The sequence below is a fragment of the Meleagris gallopavo genome, chromosome 22 (assembly GCF_000146605.3).
Source record: "Meleagris gallopavo isolate NT-WF06-2002-E0010 breed Aviagen turkey brand Nicholas breeding stock chromosome 22, Turkey_5.1, whole genome shotgun sequence".
In the NCBI taxonomy this organism is placed as follows: domain Eukaryota; kingdom Metazoa; phylum Chordata; class Aves; order Galliformes; family Phasianidae; genus Meleagris; species Meleagris gallopavo.
This window is the reverse complement of record NC_015032.2, coordinates 9,070,982-9,087,256: the sequence shown is the minus strand read 5'-3', so window position 1 is coordinate 9,087,256 and position 16,275 is coordinate 9,070,982. Positions and strand designations below refer to the sequence as shown.

The 16,275-nt window shown below is 39.7% G+C and overlaps 1 protein-coding gene across 2 annotated transcripts in view; it reads left to right on the top strand.

Moving 5' to 3' along the window:
- Positions 1–3,873: 3,873 nt before the first annotated feature.
- PREX1 (phosphatidylinositol-3,4,5-trisphosphate dependent Rac exchange factor 1) overlaps positions 3,874–16,275 on the top strand; it is a 73,979-nt gene continuing 61,577 nt past the window's right edge. For both annotated transcript variants that reach the window (XM_019622254.2, XM_019622253.2), the window contains exons 1-3: positions 3,874–3,993; positions 8,029–8,151; positions 13,047–13,151. In XM_019622254.2, the coding sequence (XP_019477799.1) occupies positions 3,889–3,993; positions 8,029–8,151; positions 13,047–13,151 (333 nt within the window). In that variant the 5' untranslated portion in view covers positions 3,874–3,888. The remainder of the gene's footprint in view (positions 3,994–8,028; positions 8,152–13,046; positions 13,152–16,275) is intronic.

The following is a 16,275-nucleotide window of genomic DNA, read 5'->3' as shown; positions in this document are numbered from 1 at the left end:
ATTCTGTACCTAAATTGCTTTCTGGATTTGTAATGTGTTTGTCTTGGTCTTTGTTGGAAGGAGATGGCTGTTTCTCCAGCTGTTATGAACTTACTCAACATGATATTGTGCAGAAAGGAAGCCTTTCTCTGCGCTCATTCCAATTGGTTATAGTTTTGCTCAAGTCCTGCAAGGCATTTGTACTGTATGACAAAACTAGAAGCTGTGTTTCTGCATGACATGAGGAGCCCTCAGCCATGGCCTGCTGGGTCTGGAAGCGGCAGATCTCTAGGGCAACAAGTCACAGTGCACAAATAAATGTTATGTTGATGCAGAAGCAGAATCTGAAACAAAAAGAAATCCCCTGTAGGCTGTTTTCCTAACGATTAGCATGCACACATAGAAGGTGAGACCTTCACGGGGTTTTGTCAGGATAACAAAAATCTACCAGTCTGTTTTCCCATTTTTGCCCTATGTTATGCAGTGACCTATTTTTGCTTTGGACCCATTGGCTCTACCAGTCCTCCTCCCTTTACTGATGTGGAAGCTGCAGTTTGCCTTACAGCTTGGGCTGCTCAGAGACCTGGGGCTGGCCCAGTGGGAGCACAGCAAAGCACTAAAAATGGCAAGAGCAAAATCAGCAACTGTGACCATAAGAAAGATGTCAAATTTTTATCTGCCATCCTTTTAGCAGTGAAATGCTAACCTTATATCAATCATGACCAGCATACAAAGGGAGTAGTCTGCTTTTGTTACCTATTAATTTCTCTCCAGCTCTTCAATAAGGTCGTAACCATCTGACATGTGAGTTTTGTTTTGGCATAGAGTGTATCATTAGTTGCTGTCCTTTGCAGGATCCATGCTACTTTGTACATGTAGGAAACTGACAGCATGACATAGAGAGAGTTCTATGAATTGCACAGGAAAGATGCTCATGGTCATCCTGCTGTATCCTAGGAACTATTGGAGGGCTGTGACAGCCATTCCTAAGAAAGCTGACCGCTATGCTTCCACATATCCACTGAAGTTACCATGTCCATTTTTGCAGAGTGTTACAGATTAAGGGAGAATTATACTGAAAGTTCCTTGTGGCAGAGGCCTAGGACTGACTCTGTTGCATTCATGTATGAGTTGTCCAGAATGTGAAGAGCTTAGAGGAGATGGAACAAATGGCATTTGACTCTGTAACAATTCAGATGGCCAGAAAAGCTCTTACTCCTTCGAGTATTTACTCTTCAGTGACACAATACGTTCTGGAATATAAATAAGATATGTACATGACATGTTTATAACATGCTTCTCTCACTCTTTCTCTATTTTCCCCACCTTTGTTGTGCCTTGCCCCAAATATCTGTCCAATTTTTGCAGATGAATCAATTGGCTTGGTGGACGATGACCGCTCCCTGTAGCTGTGTTTCCTGAGGGGTTGCCTACTACTTGTGGGGCTTAGAGCCTGTGTCACCAGGTGAACAAAGGGGTGGCTTGGTACAGATGAGCCTGGAGCCTAGTAAAGCTGGTAGCACAAAAATAACTTGAAGTTTGGAAAACGCTGACCTAAATGTCTGAACAATGTCTCTGGGAAAAGGGCTGCTTTTTCTGAGCTAGAAGCAGTTTGGAAGAAAAGCAGTGTTGTCATGTGAACAGGGTATGCAACATTAGCTCTACGGGCTGCTGTTTGATAGGCTGTATTTATCATGCTTTTAATATGAAAGACTGTTTTGCAAAACATTGTGTTTGCAGATGAAAAGGTATTGAACAGGGGGGAACAAACAGTTCTGCATCCGCTAAGTTCAGAGTTTTAGGAGCTGCATTTTGGAAAGCATACTGCTACGTTTCCAGGACCAACCTCACTTGGGGCTGTCTTTTACTAGTGGAGAGACTGCTGCTTGTGCACAAACCAGAGGCTGCAGAAGGTGTGACCAGCTATCTGCAGAGTTGTTGGTCTCTTTCCCTGTTATGTATTTCATCCTTACTATTCTCTCCCTGCTTCTGTGCCTTTTTCTCTTTTTACCCCCTCTTGTTTTCTCCATTTCTCATGCTCCGGTTAAATGATCTTTTCAGACAAGCATCACAGAAAGGCTGTTTTTTAGATTAACACAGACTCAGCTTCTTATATTGACTGGCCTGAAACAGCTAATGTGATTTGCACTTCTGTTTAGCAAATTTCTATTATTAGAATGAACACACTGAGACTAATATGCAGGTAAATATAAGTCACCAGTGGAGCTACTAATTGGGTAGATTAATTAGTCATTCCAATTGGATTTGTTGTCTCCAAACAGACAAGATTAAAGCAAGGAAGGGTCTCTGACTGGCTTATCTTTTGTGGATAAATGACTTCAATATGACACGCTACCTTGTGTAAGTCAGATGTCTGGTTATTAGTGCCTGGGTATCACACTCAGCAATGAAGTGGGAGGGCAACTCCTCCTGTCAGTCCTCCAGCCATTAGTCATTATGCCGAGTACTTCATCTCAGACAGCTCCCTGACTTCTGCCAAGATCCTGAGCAAGGCGGATGGGCTGCTTTTCATAAAATGGCTGTTCTGCCGCTGGGACACGTGTCCTGTGCCTTTAATGCAGGAATCTGTTCTTCACATGTCTCAATCAAAGCAATATCCATAACTCCTCCATATTCTCCATATCTAACTGCAGTCTAGCCAGGATCCCGTTCCTGCTTAGTGATACAAGAGGAGGAATGTTCTTGTGTCCTTGACATCTGTTCACAAGAAGTAGATTGAGAACCTAGGGTACAAAACAAATGTAGAGTCTGTGTGTCTCTTATTTCAATTTCTTTCTTTTTTTATTTTTATTGATGCCTGTTCCGTAAAGACTGAGTAGGTGGAATGAAAAAAAGTTGTCTTTTTTTTTTTTTTAGAGAAGTTATGTGCATCAGCTGACGTGGGCATTGCTCAGGAGTGGTTCTTTAAAAAGTTCTATTATCAAGCTGAAGCAAAGCTACTTTGTACCATAAATACAGAGAACGGACCCATTTCCCCTGTGTCTCAGGTGGCTAAGAAAAGTTCCTTCCCACTTCGTTAGTCGTGCTCCCCAGGGCTCACCACCTCTCTGTGTGGGAGGCAACATAGAAACCACTAAGCAGGACTGAGGAAAGCCCTCTCCCCTTCTGTGTAGGGTTGGTGTCCTTTGTTGAAGCAGATTCTGTCTTCAGTGGTTTCCTTTCACTATCACCTGCAGGTATTTGCATCTCTCTTTGCTGACTTCTGTGGAAGGCAAAATTCCCTGCTTTCACTTCAGAAAAGCCTTTTAGCCTGTGGTTGCTGAGGAAAGGGGAAACCTGACCTAGATGAAGAGTCCCAGCATTGTTTCGCCTGTTTTTAAGCAGATAAAGTACAGCAAACAGGACAATGTGTCCCATGCATTGTCTGGAGAATTTCATTTCCCTTCCCTAAGTACTGAGTCTGTTGAACTTGTCCATAATTCTAATCTGTAGCTCTGACATATAGCAACTCCAGGCTGATACAAGCACCAGGAATGTCCTTTTGCTGCTTTTTTTTGTTGTTCTTGTTTTTAAATTATTTGCAGTCTGTTTCACTGCCATCCATCTTGATGTGCATCAGGCACTCTGCCTCTCATAGTCAAAACAGCTGCATCTCAGAAAGAGGGGAAGCTTCCAAAGAAAAAAAAAAACACAACAATCAGAGCCTTGCTGTGGTCTACTGGTAGCAACAGATAATTAAGTCTAAAAATTTCAGCAGAAGGAAGACATTTATTGCCAGGCAAAACCCAACAGTGTTTTAGGAAATGTCTTTTCTGTCATCTTGAAGGCAGCTCTGAGTCTAAGAACTGTAGTGATTGGTATGTGGTTATATTCTTTCAATTTTAAAGTTTATCAGGCACACTGTGTTGTTGGAAAGCAAGGGGATATAAAGAAGTGAAATCAAACTTTATGAAGACATTTGAACATTTTTTTTCTCTGCAGGCATTTCTTCATCGGATCCGCCAGAACGCTGTGGACAAAGCCGAGAAGTACATAACAGAGGAGAATGTTAAGGTATTTCTTCCATCTTCCTCATCCTTTAATCCATAATGAAAGGCTAGATTCAGGGATGTGGATATCAAATCTCCTTTTACCTTTCTGATCATTGTTATTAAACTGCTGCCCAGAGGAAAAGAAACTCACACTGACACTTTTTCAGTCTGTTTGCACATTTGTTTAGCTTTCATCTTACAGCATTTGTTTTGTCCCACCAGCTGATCTCGGTAGAATTTGACAACAGTGTAGTCAGGAGCTAACTTTTGGCAAGATTTGTGAAATGGTAGAGGACGCAGAGACCTCATTAGCATCTTGAAGGGGAATGTCAGAGAACGCACTGCCCTTGTGTGTTTTGCTTGACAGTAATCAGTGAGCCAATTTGCAGCTGTTGTCTCTTACAAATCAAAAATTGACAGGAGTTATGAGGAGGTGGCAAGAATATCTAGTTGGGTTGTAGTAGGAAGGAATTTGGACTCCTGTGGGAGAGCTGAGGAATGGGAGACCCTTACGTGATGAGATTCCTGAATGAATTTTGCAGTGGAAAGACACATGAGATACAGAAAGTGGATATCAGGTACTAGCTCTTATAATACCTATGGTTGTAGGAGGCCTTGTTGTGATTTATTTTCATAAAAATAAGCAACACTTTCATGTAGTAATTTTGACTTAATGTCAAATGCTATATACATACATGTGAGAGCAAAATCCTCTTTGTACACATGCATAAGTGAAACCTCATGATCAGTGGGAGAGGATGCAGTGTCTGCCATCAGGATTGCTTTCTGGGTTTACCTTTCATCCTGCAGCTCCTAAATCAGCAGAGACTTTGCTCTTTCCATTAATGACAGCACAGTGCATCAATAATAGGTATGTTACACAGTCCAGCACTACTGCAGCTGGTGTGTATTTCCTCAAATCTGGTTCTGCAATTTTTACATAGTAGTATTACCCAAAGAAATCCTATCAGGGATTCAGCTCCCGTTACGGTATTCATTCACTAGGTTAACAATACTGTACTACTAATTGAGTGGCATCTAGGTGGTGGTAGCAAGAAGATTTGGAGGATTGGTGGAGCTAAGCCTCCTTGCTGTCTTCAAATTTGGAAGTTCCTGGTCACTGGAAGCTCACCATTTACAGTCTGGAGTATGTTTAAGCACAGCTGAGGGAAAAGTGGAAAGTGATTAGTGGCAGTAGGTGCTGTGTGCAGAGAAACAGAAAAACATAAGCTCTGCTTGAGAAATAAACCTACATAACCATTTGCTAACTTGACAAACAACTGCAGATGTTGATATAAAAGTTGTTAATTCTACCATTATTCATGTATTGCTATGACTGCCATATACTCAGATGCAGTACTCACAAGACCCATGCAGAAAGTCCTTATTTTCTCTAGTGATTAAATGTATTTGTATTCTAAAGTCCATCACAACCTCTGGGAAAGTACTACTTCATTTTTGTGTCATTCTTGAACTGCCTGGAGGTGCCTTTGTGAGGCCACTGTGAGACCTCATTAATTCTTATTACAATATTCAGCTTATAATAACACAGCTTCTCTTTGATGAAAAAGGTGTAAGCTTACCAATGGTGAAGTAGAAACACAAAGGCGTGCTTTCTCTGATCAGTGTTGTCTATTTCCCTTCTCCTCAAACAATTTAATTGTCTTTCCTGCAGTGGAAAGATGATTGTTCTTTCCTTCTGCAAATCTTTGCTTGTAGAGGCAGGACAGACAAGACTGTGTTGGGACTTCCAGTAACTCTGCCTGCTATTATTATGTATCTTGAGTCACTAGAGAGCTGTGAGGTGGCTAGCAACAGAAAAGATGGCAGCAGAGAGTATATAGATGATTTGGCAGCTTATGTAAAGAAAAACCTGTATTTTCCTCCCTGTCTTCATGCAGCAGGAACATCTAGAGGAAAATCAAGGATATCATTTTCCTCTAAGCAAAAGGAGAAAGTACTTTTTAGGATAACATGGGATATTACTCCTGGTATTATGTTCGTAGGCTTCTCCCACCACTGACACTAAGCAGTGGTGCTTACAGTAGCCTCTGGCCGTTGCATTCCCTTCCAGAAAGGCCACCTTGATTCCTATGCCAGGCATAGACTTATAATTCCTTCACTGACAGATGGCTGCAGCAGTCTCAGCTAAAATATTTTCTCAATTTGTTCCGTGCCCTTTGTGAGGATAACTGCTGATACGTTAGTATTACGCTGCATTCGCAGAGGATGGTGACGTGATTTTACTGATGCAGAACAGTGAAGACAGCACAGCTTGATGGTGTGCACAAGCTGCCAGACATAAATCCTCCCCGTAAGGTTTATAAATGGTGGCTGCATCAGGTATAAAAGCAAATATAGCTAAGGTCTTTCTGCTGCCTTGATTTTTCAAGTGACTTTTGTTACCTGCAAAATCTGCTGCAAGCAGAGTTCTGCTGACCATCACATAATTTATTGGACTACACAGATATTCCTCGAATCACAAAATATCCTCCTGAAGACTGCTCCTGAAAGATAAAATCATCACTGACAGATGTTTTCCTCTTCCTTGTTAATCCCCTTTTGGCACAGCTTCTGGCATGCAGGCTAAGGCTAATGTGTCATCACGTCACTTTCAGTCATGCTATAGAATGAACCATCATAGGCTCTTCAAATTTGCAGTGGGAGTTTTCTGGAAGTAATCAGTCCCAGCTTCCTGTCTTATTTTCTGATGGGTTCAGAACCCATGAGTGCAGGTAGAGTGTGTTGGAGTCTTCAGTTTATTCAGAGCCAGAAAAAGCAATGAGGCACAAGTATGCACATGGGTAGTGAGGATTGCCATATAGTGGTGTGACAGGTGAGCAAAGACAAGAAAGATGTCATGTGCTGTGCTTTGCACATGCAGCCAGCTTGCAGGGTTTGAGGAAAAATCTTTCCATCCTTGAATAACACAAGGTACTGAGTTGTATCTGGGTACGTGCATAGGAGGGTCTTTAATTCCTTACCCAGTCTTCTACTCCTGAAAAATCAGAGATAAACTGTTTTTCATTAACTGTTTGGTTTCATTCCTCCTCAAAGAATTAGATTTAGTTTACAAAATCTTGTAACTACTGCTGCATCACCATCCATCAGACTGAATCAGTGTCTCATCTGGTGCATAAAGTCCACTGCATAAAGTTGAAAAAGTTTAGTTTTACTGTAAGGTGCTTTGGGAAGTATCAGAGGATCTCCCACCAAATACCAGGAAGCTGAAGGCTGCTCTGTCAGGCTGCATTCTTTGGGATTTGTAGCAGTGACACGTATGCTCTATGCCAGGCCTGGGAGGCTGCTCCTAATATGAAAGCTGGTTTGACTACGCTGCAAATCTCTTTGCGGCTGGCACGGCTAAAGCAAAGAGATGGACAGTGCTGTTCACAGTGTGTGTGTCACTGCAGTCTCCAGGCTCTGGTCTGCTCATTCAAGCATTCCTCTCGTGGCTATCAATCCTGATAGCTGCATCACTTTGCATCAGGACCTGAAAGTTTATTTTCCTTAGCACATGTATGTTAAATTCCTAGGGATCATTTAGCTGTGAGATTGTGCAATTTCCTTTTAGTTCACATTAAAATTGAGGGCCTGTATCACGTTACAAATGCCTTTTACAGTCACAGAGGTTGGTGGAAGGGAACGCTAAGATTCTGCTCTTTTAGTTTGGAAATACTTTACACTGTAAACACCATGGCAGAGATGTGGTTTACGAGTACATCTTTTGAGTGATAATTTCATGTTCCTGCCAAATCAGTTTAGTCTTTGTGATTTCTTTCACGTGTTCAGTCTCATAGGAGACCTTCTCTAGAGTTAAAGGAGGTTGTTTACATTCATCATGCTCAGGTGCTTGGAAAGATAATTTTCATTTAGAGTAGGTACTTCAGTAGCAATAAAGATTTCCATAGGAAAGAGACAAGATAGCAGTTATCATCTGTGCTTTAGGTCCTTTCATGACTAAGTCTAGAACCATAGTATTTTGGTGCTAGTACTTTAATGCGCCTAAGAGGGTTTTATTAATAGTTGACACTGGACTTCACTTTATGTATTTCAGATCCTATTTTCTAACATTGAAGACATTCTTGGTGTTCACAAGGAGTTCCTGGCTGCCCTGGAATTTTGTTTACAACCAGAACCTCAGTCTCAGCATGAACTGGGAAATGTTTTCTTAAAATTTGTAAGTACAATGACTTAACACTATCTGAAAATGCAGTTTCCTGTCTTAAGCTCCCATGCCCCTTAACTATCTCTAATCTCTAAGGTTTGTAGCAATACTGTGACAATGTGTGTCTTGAATAAAACTTGAAGGTAGGGTGGGAAAAAAACCTGTGAATGAGGTTAGAACAATGGAAACCACATCAAACTCAGCTAAATAACAAGGTATTTTTAGAAACCCTTCCTTTTCCCATTGAATATTTTTTCCTTTTTTTCTTCACTCAACTGATCACACAATTGCTGAGAATTTGTCAGCGTTAGTTCCAAATATTTCTGAAAAGCAGCACAATTTCAAATAAGTGAATAATGTCATTTGTATTTTAAAATAAAGGAAACCAACAGAAGATATTACTGCTTTTACAGTAGTGTCTGTGCATACGTTTGTCCTTCAGTAAATGAAATGTAACATGAGATAGCTTAACTTGCACTTGATGAAATACAGTGCAAGTTACCATATACGACCTTTTACCATGCAGTAAATAAATACCTGAATTATGTAGCTCAGAACTACAGAAAATTTGGGTTTTAGACTCAATGCTAGATAAGAATGCCACAACTACAAAATACAAAGTAGTTGTGGTTGTTGAAAACATTTTGACGGATTCTTTTTGTGTCATCTGACACTGAAAGTTGTATTATTTGTTCTTCTGTACATTCACAATATGATTAAGTGTGCCAACGTGATTCAGTACCAGGTTGGTACTGTAAGGTGACCCAGGAAGGCACAGAGCTATAACAGGGAACAAGAAATGGTGGAATTGGAAATGAGAAAATCATGGAAATAAGAGAAGCACTGCTTCTCTCATTATAATTTGTTTCTTATATTGCAAACTAATATAAGCATAGAGCACACTGATTGTATATGCAAGATCAATTATTACATATACCTAGTCATGAGATGAACTCATCTAAATGCAAAGTTATCTGATTTACATGTATATAATTCAAAGCTGCAGATTTTTTTTGTATGCAGCTGCCCTCTTGAGATGTCTGAAGAAATTAGAATGCATCCATATATAATAGATATTCCTTCAATTCTTATTAACTGCATTAAGCCACAGGCCAACTTCCTATCAAAATATGTTCTATTATACTTTTCTAATCATAATTCATGCTTCCACAGTTCATCAGGTTTGAGTGGTCAGCAATTATGCAGCCTTTCTTTGCTCATAGATCTTTACCAACTATTGATTTTATTTATGCTGTGACTCTTGAAATAGTAGCATATGTAGAGACAGTAGAATGTGTTGGGACAGTGCCCGTAAATTGTGTTCTCTAGGAGGAATGACTGTCAGATGCTGAAAGACATACTGATGCACTCAGTTAAAGACTTGAATACTCAGTAGAATCACTGCCTAGCAAGATGTCCTATGCTAACATAGTACTTGTTAGTGATGGTATCAACATGGGATGTCTCCTGAGCAATGCTGGCTAAATGTCTACTGTGTTTCAGAGTGACACCAACTAACCAGAAATGTTAATGCCCTGTCTGTCATTCAGCTGAATTCAAACCTGCTATATGTAGTCATTGACAATATTTTCTTGTACGTGGGCATAGCATTTATAACTGACAAATTTAGTAATTAAGTAAATGAAAGTTCTCTGCTTCTCAGATTTGCAACAAAGCAGGAATTATGGAACTGTAATGCACAGAGATGACTGCTGGTGAGAACTGATCTTCTGATAGAGACTGTTTGACTGAGATCAGTTTACACTGCAGTCTGTGAAGTGCATTGCAAATATGGTGTACATCAAACATTTCATAATCCCATAAGGAAGAAAACCTACAGCTTATTCAGGAGGACATCAGATATCTTTCATTTCATAATACATGGAAGAAGCTGGTCTCATCCATAATAAGTGAAGTATGCATAAAGTATAAGAATAGCATTAAAAGCATTGTGGCACTTCATGTCTTGAGCAGGGAAGAATCAACAGTAGGTTATGAAGAGAGGAAGGAATGGCATGTCTTTGTGTACAAATTATGCCTGTCTTTCAGAAGACTAGCCTCACTGTAGGTATTTGGGAGTGAGGGATGTGGGATTTGTTGTGTCATGGTACAGGCCTTCATAGTGAGATTCCAGCTGGAGATGCCAGCAGCAAATGTGGTTCAGAGCAAGCTCCTCCAGATTGCTATTTTTGAGTCCTGTCTATGAGATCTATGCATCCTAAATTTCTTCTAACTTCTTCAACACTTTTAGTTGGAGTAGGCCTACAGGATCATAGTTGATCCATTTACATTTATGCTAGGACATCTTTTGCCCCGGATGTTCAACGTGGCAGGATCCAGATTTTGGCTAACACTTGAAATAAACAAGCCAACATTGCAAGGGCTCCAAAAGAGCAACCATTTTTCACTGTAAGTAGTGCATATCAACTTCAGGAAGTATTTTAGCAGATGATGAAATGTGCTTACTCTGATATACAGCTATGAAAGATTGTTTTGCTCTGGAAGACAGACATTGTTTGTCCTAGTGTACTCCACTTGATCAGATGATTGTAAGAAGTTAATTCTGATGTATTGGAATTTCTTAAGGAGTTGTAGTTCAATAACAGACAGTAAAGAACACACTTCAATTGAAAATCAAATCTGCTGCTTGAAAAATGGAACATGTAGAGCATATCTTCAATGTCAAAGACATATTAAATCTTGAATAATTACACCTCATCAACATAGGCTTTCTTGTGCAGATCATGAAAACATAAGACTGTCGGCAAAGCAGAAGGGCAGAGGGCTGACTGATACCTGATTTCTGTTATTGCTGTATTGGTAGGGCATTGGCAACTCAGTAGCTGTAAGATTATTAGAGTGAAATGCGTTTTCATCTTATTTTTGGGAACAGTGCTGCCTGAATGCTCAGCTTTTACTATTGAAGACATCAGGAATCTTGTTTTGTTCAGAACGAAATCTTATTTTTTATTTAGGTTTTTCATATTGACAAAATAGTTTTTAGCCTGCTTTCAAAGAAGAAAATGTCGCGACTCATTAAAAATACATCCAGATAGAATGTCTGCAGTTTACCCAGTTTTGGAGAGAAGTTTCATGTCTTTCATGAAACTTCTCTCCAAAAACTGTTTTCAAATTTGCACTAATTTGTGGGTTGTACTACTAGATCTAAAATAACATATGGAGAATAAACTATTGGTTTAGACTTCTTAAATTAACTAAGAACAGTATAGACTTATTTTTGTCACCAAAGTCAGAAGGTCTATCTGTGTATCCAGCAGATTTGCTGAGTTAGAATGTGCCATATTTATGGGGTCATTTTTCTGACCATAATTACACTTTCATACAGTGTAACTGCAGGTTCCAAATTCCTGGGCTATCATCTGTAATTATGTAACTGATAATTACCTCACCAGGAGATGGGGAGTCCAGGACTGATTGTCACCCAGAGAGGAAATTAAACACTTCAGACACTGAGTAATTTAAAACATAGTTGTCATATTTGTGGGTCTCATGCATGAGGGGCAGCTGGAAAAGACTTGATGAAAGCACTCTGGTGTGTGCATAATTATTGTACTGTCTTGAGTTTAAAAAGGAATTTTGTCATGATCTAAATATATCCTCCCCAAACTTCTGGCACTCAGAGCTGCAGTCAGAAACCTGAGCAATGACGTTTTGTGTGCATTGATGCAGCGGATGCTCTTGTGTTAATGGTTGCTATTTTTAGTCTCAAGCAAGCTGCTTGTGTGCATCTAGGAAGATGAGGGGAGGTGAGAGGAAAAAGTGTAGGAGAAACTTATAAATCTGTCTTGTCACTCTGCAGCTCTACAATTTAGGGATAAAAAAAATATATAAAATCCCTTGTCTCTCAATTGTTTCTTTTCTACTGTGCTGTTGACTCAGCCATGCCTTTCCTGTATCTGGTGGTCAGGATCTTTGTTTCTTTCCAGCTTCCAGTATTAAACTCCATTACTAATATGAACAGCTGGAGATGAAGGATGTCTTGAACATCTACATTCAAGCTCTTTGTGTCACTTTTGATGGTTGTTTTATTTACTTTGTACCACTGTTGCTGTGTTTGGCCATGCATCTTTTTATTCTTAATTCTTCTTTTGGATGTATAGGGAGAGAAAACTATTTCAATAAATTACTAGTAAAAATAAATAAAAATTAATAAAATAAAATTTTTTTTAAAAAGCAATTTTCAGTCTCTGAGCACATACATCTAGCCCTTGAGCATCTGACCAAAGCATCAAATTCTTTTCCTAAACTGGTGGTGGCTGTGACATGGTACACTGTAAGTACCTCAATCTGGTTATGAAGCTACCTTTCTCCTCCTTTCTTTATTATATTGGTTATTTTGTGTTTATTCATCAAAATGCTTCCATTCAGGAGAGATGTTGTGGGCAGCCCCTGTAAGACAGGAGATTTCCAGCTGGTTGCTTCTTCCAGTGCTTGGTTTTTCCCAGCCATCTTTGTTTGTTTCTTCTTCCTGTAGTAGTAATTAGCGTAGTTCAGAAATGTCAGTTCCATTTATGATTCCCTTGCTTCTGGCTTTACTTTGCTTCTGTCTGCTTGTATGGAATATCCTGGCACATAAAAGTCCCTGAGATAGCAAAATCCATTCTTTCAGCAAAGGATGTATTATTTCAGTGATGCATGGAAAGGAAAAGTACAGAGGAGGTCTGTGGTCAGAAAACTGATGATAATTCACAAAAGTAAGTTAGGAATTAGGGGGACACTTCTATAAATTATTAGCATGTGGAGATATTGTGCATATCATGTGAAATGCAACTCTAGCACTTTAAGCAGAGTGCACATTCCTTTGTGTAAAGAATTTAGGATCAGACTGTGGCAATACAGACAGTCTAGTTTTCTCCAAGTCAATAAGTTAATGCTTTTTCTTGCAGAAAGACAAGTTCTTTGTGTATGAGGAGTACTGTAGCAACCATGAGAAAGCGCTCAGACTGCTGATGGAATTGAACAAGATCCCAACAGTGAGAGCATTCCTCCTGGTAAGCACCTTCTCTAGCACTCTTCACGTAATGGTCTGACTTTGTACTGTACTTATAATGCTCCTTTAGTATCCAAAGAATGCCAAACATTTTGCAGACATGATTCATTCCAGCTATGAAGCACTTGAGAAGGATGGATATTGAAATAATGGGTAAATTCAAGTACCAACTAAGCACAGCTATGATATGAGTACTTTCAGTGGATACAGAGAAGTATTTTAAAAAACAACATCAGCAAAAATAACAGAAAAATTGAGCAAAGATTGTGAAAGGAGTAATGCAATAATTTATGAGCCTGGCTGAGACTGGTTCCCTGCTTAATTCTCTGACCAATTCACCATCTGCAGACCCACCAGAAACATGTGGCCTCCTTCTGACATCCTTTTCCCCATGAGGCCACTTGTGGGCAAGAAACATAGGCTGGATGAACTATTTTGGTGGCATCATTGCTGCTTGTATCAAAAATGGCCCAAATCCTCCAATCCATAAAATATTAGCGTGTGTTGGGAGGAAGTGTGGCATACAGCCTTCTTGAGGGCTAGACTGCAAAGAGAAACAACCAGTAGATAGTTTTTTGTTGGTTTTTTTGTTGTTGTTGTTGTTTTAATCCAGGTTAGAGGGGTAGGTGTTTCTCCTTACAGCCTCCCCTCAATTCTCCTTGATTTTAAGTGTTATTTTCCTTGCTATGAATGGAAGGCGCTTAGGTTGGGGATGGGAGTATAGGTGAGGGACCAGTCAGCATACTAGTTTTGTGTCTTAGTAAATGCTGTGAAGTGAAAGAAAGGCTGTTGTTTTGCAATGGACTGATTCTGTTCTGTATTCTGCTCTGCTTTTTTCCATTGTGCCAAAGGCATGCTCTTTCCTAATACAGTACAGCAGAAGAAAACTTCTGCATAAATGCCTGTCACAAGCAGGGCCAGAGCATTCTTTTAGCCACAAAATATAGACCTTGGAGGGAGGAGCAGGAACACACACGCTGTTGGGTACTCAGAATTTCTTTATCACATCTGAGTTTCAATAAACCCTGTTAAAGCATTAGTTCAAATCACCGAATGAGCAATTCCTGTTCGTGATCTACTCTGGGTATTTCTGTTGAGACAAACTTAAAGGGAAAGACAAGCAATGAAAGTGGATATAAATACCGTCCTTCCCAAATCCAGAGTGTTCTCTGCATTTCAGCTGGATTGGCAACAAGCTCCTGTCTGTGTTGCCGGCAGCAGCTGGCAAACTAATTATGAGGCACATGAAAGATGTCGCACTGTCTGCTGTGGCTTTGCAGCAGCACCTGAATCCAAGAGATTTTTAAAATAACAGTAACTATGGAAGGAGAGGCTATGCTGAAATCTTTGCTTTGTTGTGGCTGTTGTAATTTCTTCCAGGCCTTCACTCTTCTCTCCACTGCCTCCTAAAGCCAACGCTATAATGCCACCATGCAGAGAGCTGCATTAAAATACAAAGCTTTGCTTGTGAGGATGGATTTGGCCCGATTGCCCCCTTGCAGCTGCTGAAATACAGAATGTGGGAATGTGTTTGAAAAATCAGTAAGTGTTAAAGGGCATTTTTGAGTCCAGAGCTAGAGGGAGGGCTGAAAGGAGAGACGGGAAGGACTGAATCACCCGAGACTTGGAAAATTGGACAGGGAGCATTGTGAGCTGGTAGCCAATGACACAGATCTAGAATAGCCCTGGGGAAGAGTTATTTTACAGACAACTGTCTGTAAAAATACCACTTAGAAATAATGAGAGTTACGTCGGATGTCTATGAACAATTCTTGAAGAAGAGAATTATTGAACTACAGCCACAAACCCCATTTCAGAGTGTATCTGAGCCAGTGCACACACTTCACAGGGGAAAGTGTTATCAGTGATGCCCCAACGAAAGCACATCTTGGTTGAAATGGATTTAAACTTCATCCTCTGCTAACAGGTTTGCCCTGGGTGGTTATTGGAGTAAAGTTATCCAAATTAATGGCTGAACATAGGAAAGTAGCTTATCTCAAATAGATTTGAAGTTGATCTGAGTCCAGTGCCTACCTCTAGCAGTGGGCAATGCCAGCAATGCCAGGGAAATATATAAAAACCTTAGAGTCCATCAGTGATTATTTATCACACATATTATGGATTATTATGAAGAAATAAGGGGATGGGTAAAGGGCTGTTGTTTTTCTTCTATATCATACTCAATTCTTATATTTCCTTTTCATATTAGTCCTGAGAGATGAATTTCCATAATCTATTAAGAAAATAAGCATCTCTTGTTTTGAGGTGGTATGCACAAACTTACCTGTGAAATGATTCTTACAGAATGCCTTTCCAAATGTGTTAGAATTCATGGTATGAGTATTGCAAGAGTTCATTGGTTGCTTCACCTGTTTTTCAACCTAAAAGCTGTTTGGACTTCTGTTTTGTTTGGTGTGTTGGTCCAGTATTACTCAAGGGTTTATACTGTTATCTTCCTTAATATGTTAAAGCAACACTGGAAGAGCAGTCATTGTTCTGGTGGAGAAATGCCCTTCAACTTCTTTGTGATGCCTTCTGGTTTCCAGACAAAGAGCTAATGTTGAAACACAGCAGATTTATTATTATTATTATTATTATTATTATTATTATTATTATTATTATTATTATTATTGTGAGCACCAGAATTACAGAAATCTGTTTTCCTTAAGTGTCATTGCTTCTTGCATCAATGTTCTCCTTCCCACACAGTAGCCTTGCCTGCATAACCCCAAACTTCTTCTGCAGTATTATGTACTACAACTACTTCAAGGCTACATTTGTGCTGTTTAGCTGCCAGTGCACCCCTACTGTTTGTTCAGCTGGGTTTAGACATAATGTTTTGCCAGAGAATTGGTGGATGAGATGCTGATGACTCATTTGTTTCAGAGCTGCATTTGATTTCCTTCAGACATAGAGACTGTACTAGAGTTAATTATGTGATTCTTTATTTATATGCTTTATTTTATCCTTTGAGTGTTCTGGAATATGTGTGCAAACTTTGCATGGCTGTTTTGGTGGTGGGAGTAGGTTGGATTCTTTAAGGTAATGGTGCATTCTAGATTTGCTGATTGTCATTGTATTGTTATGATGTTTTTTTGAGTCATAAGCTGTATAACATCTCAGTG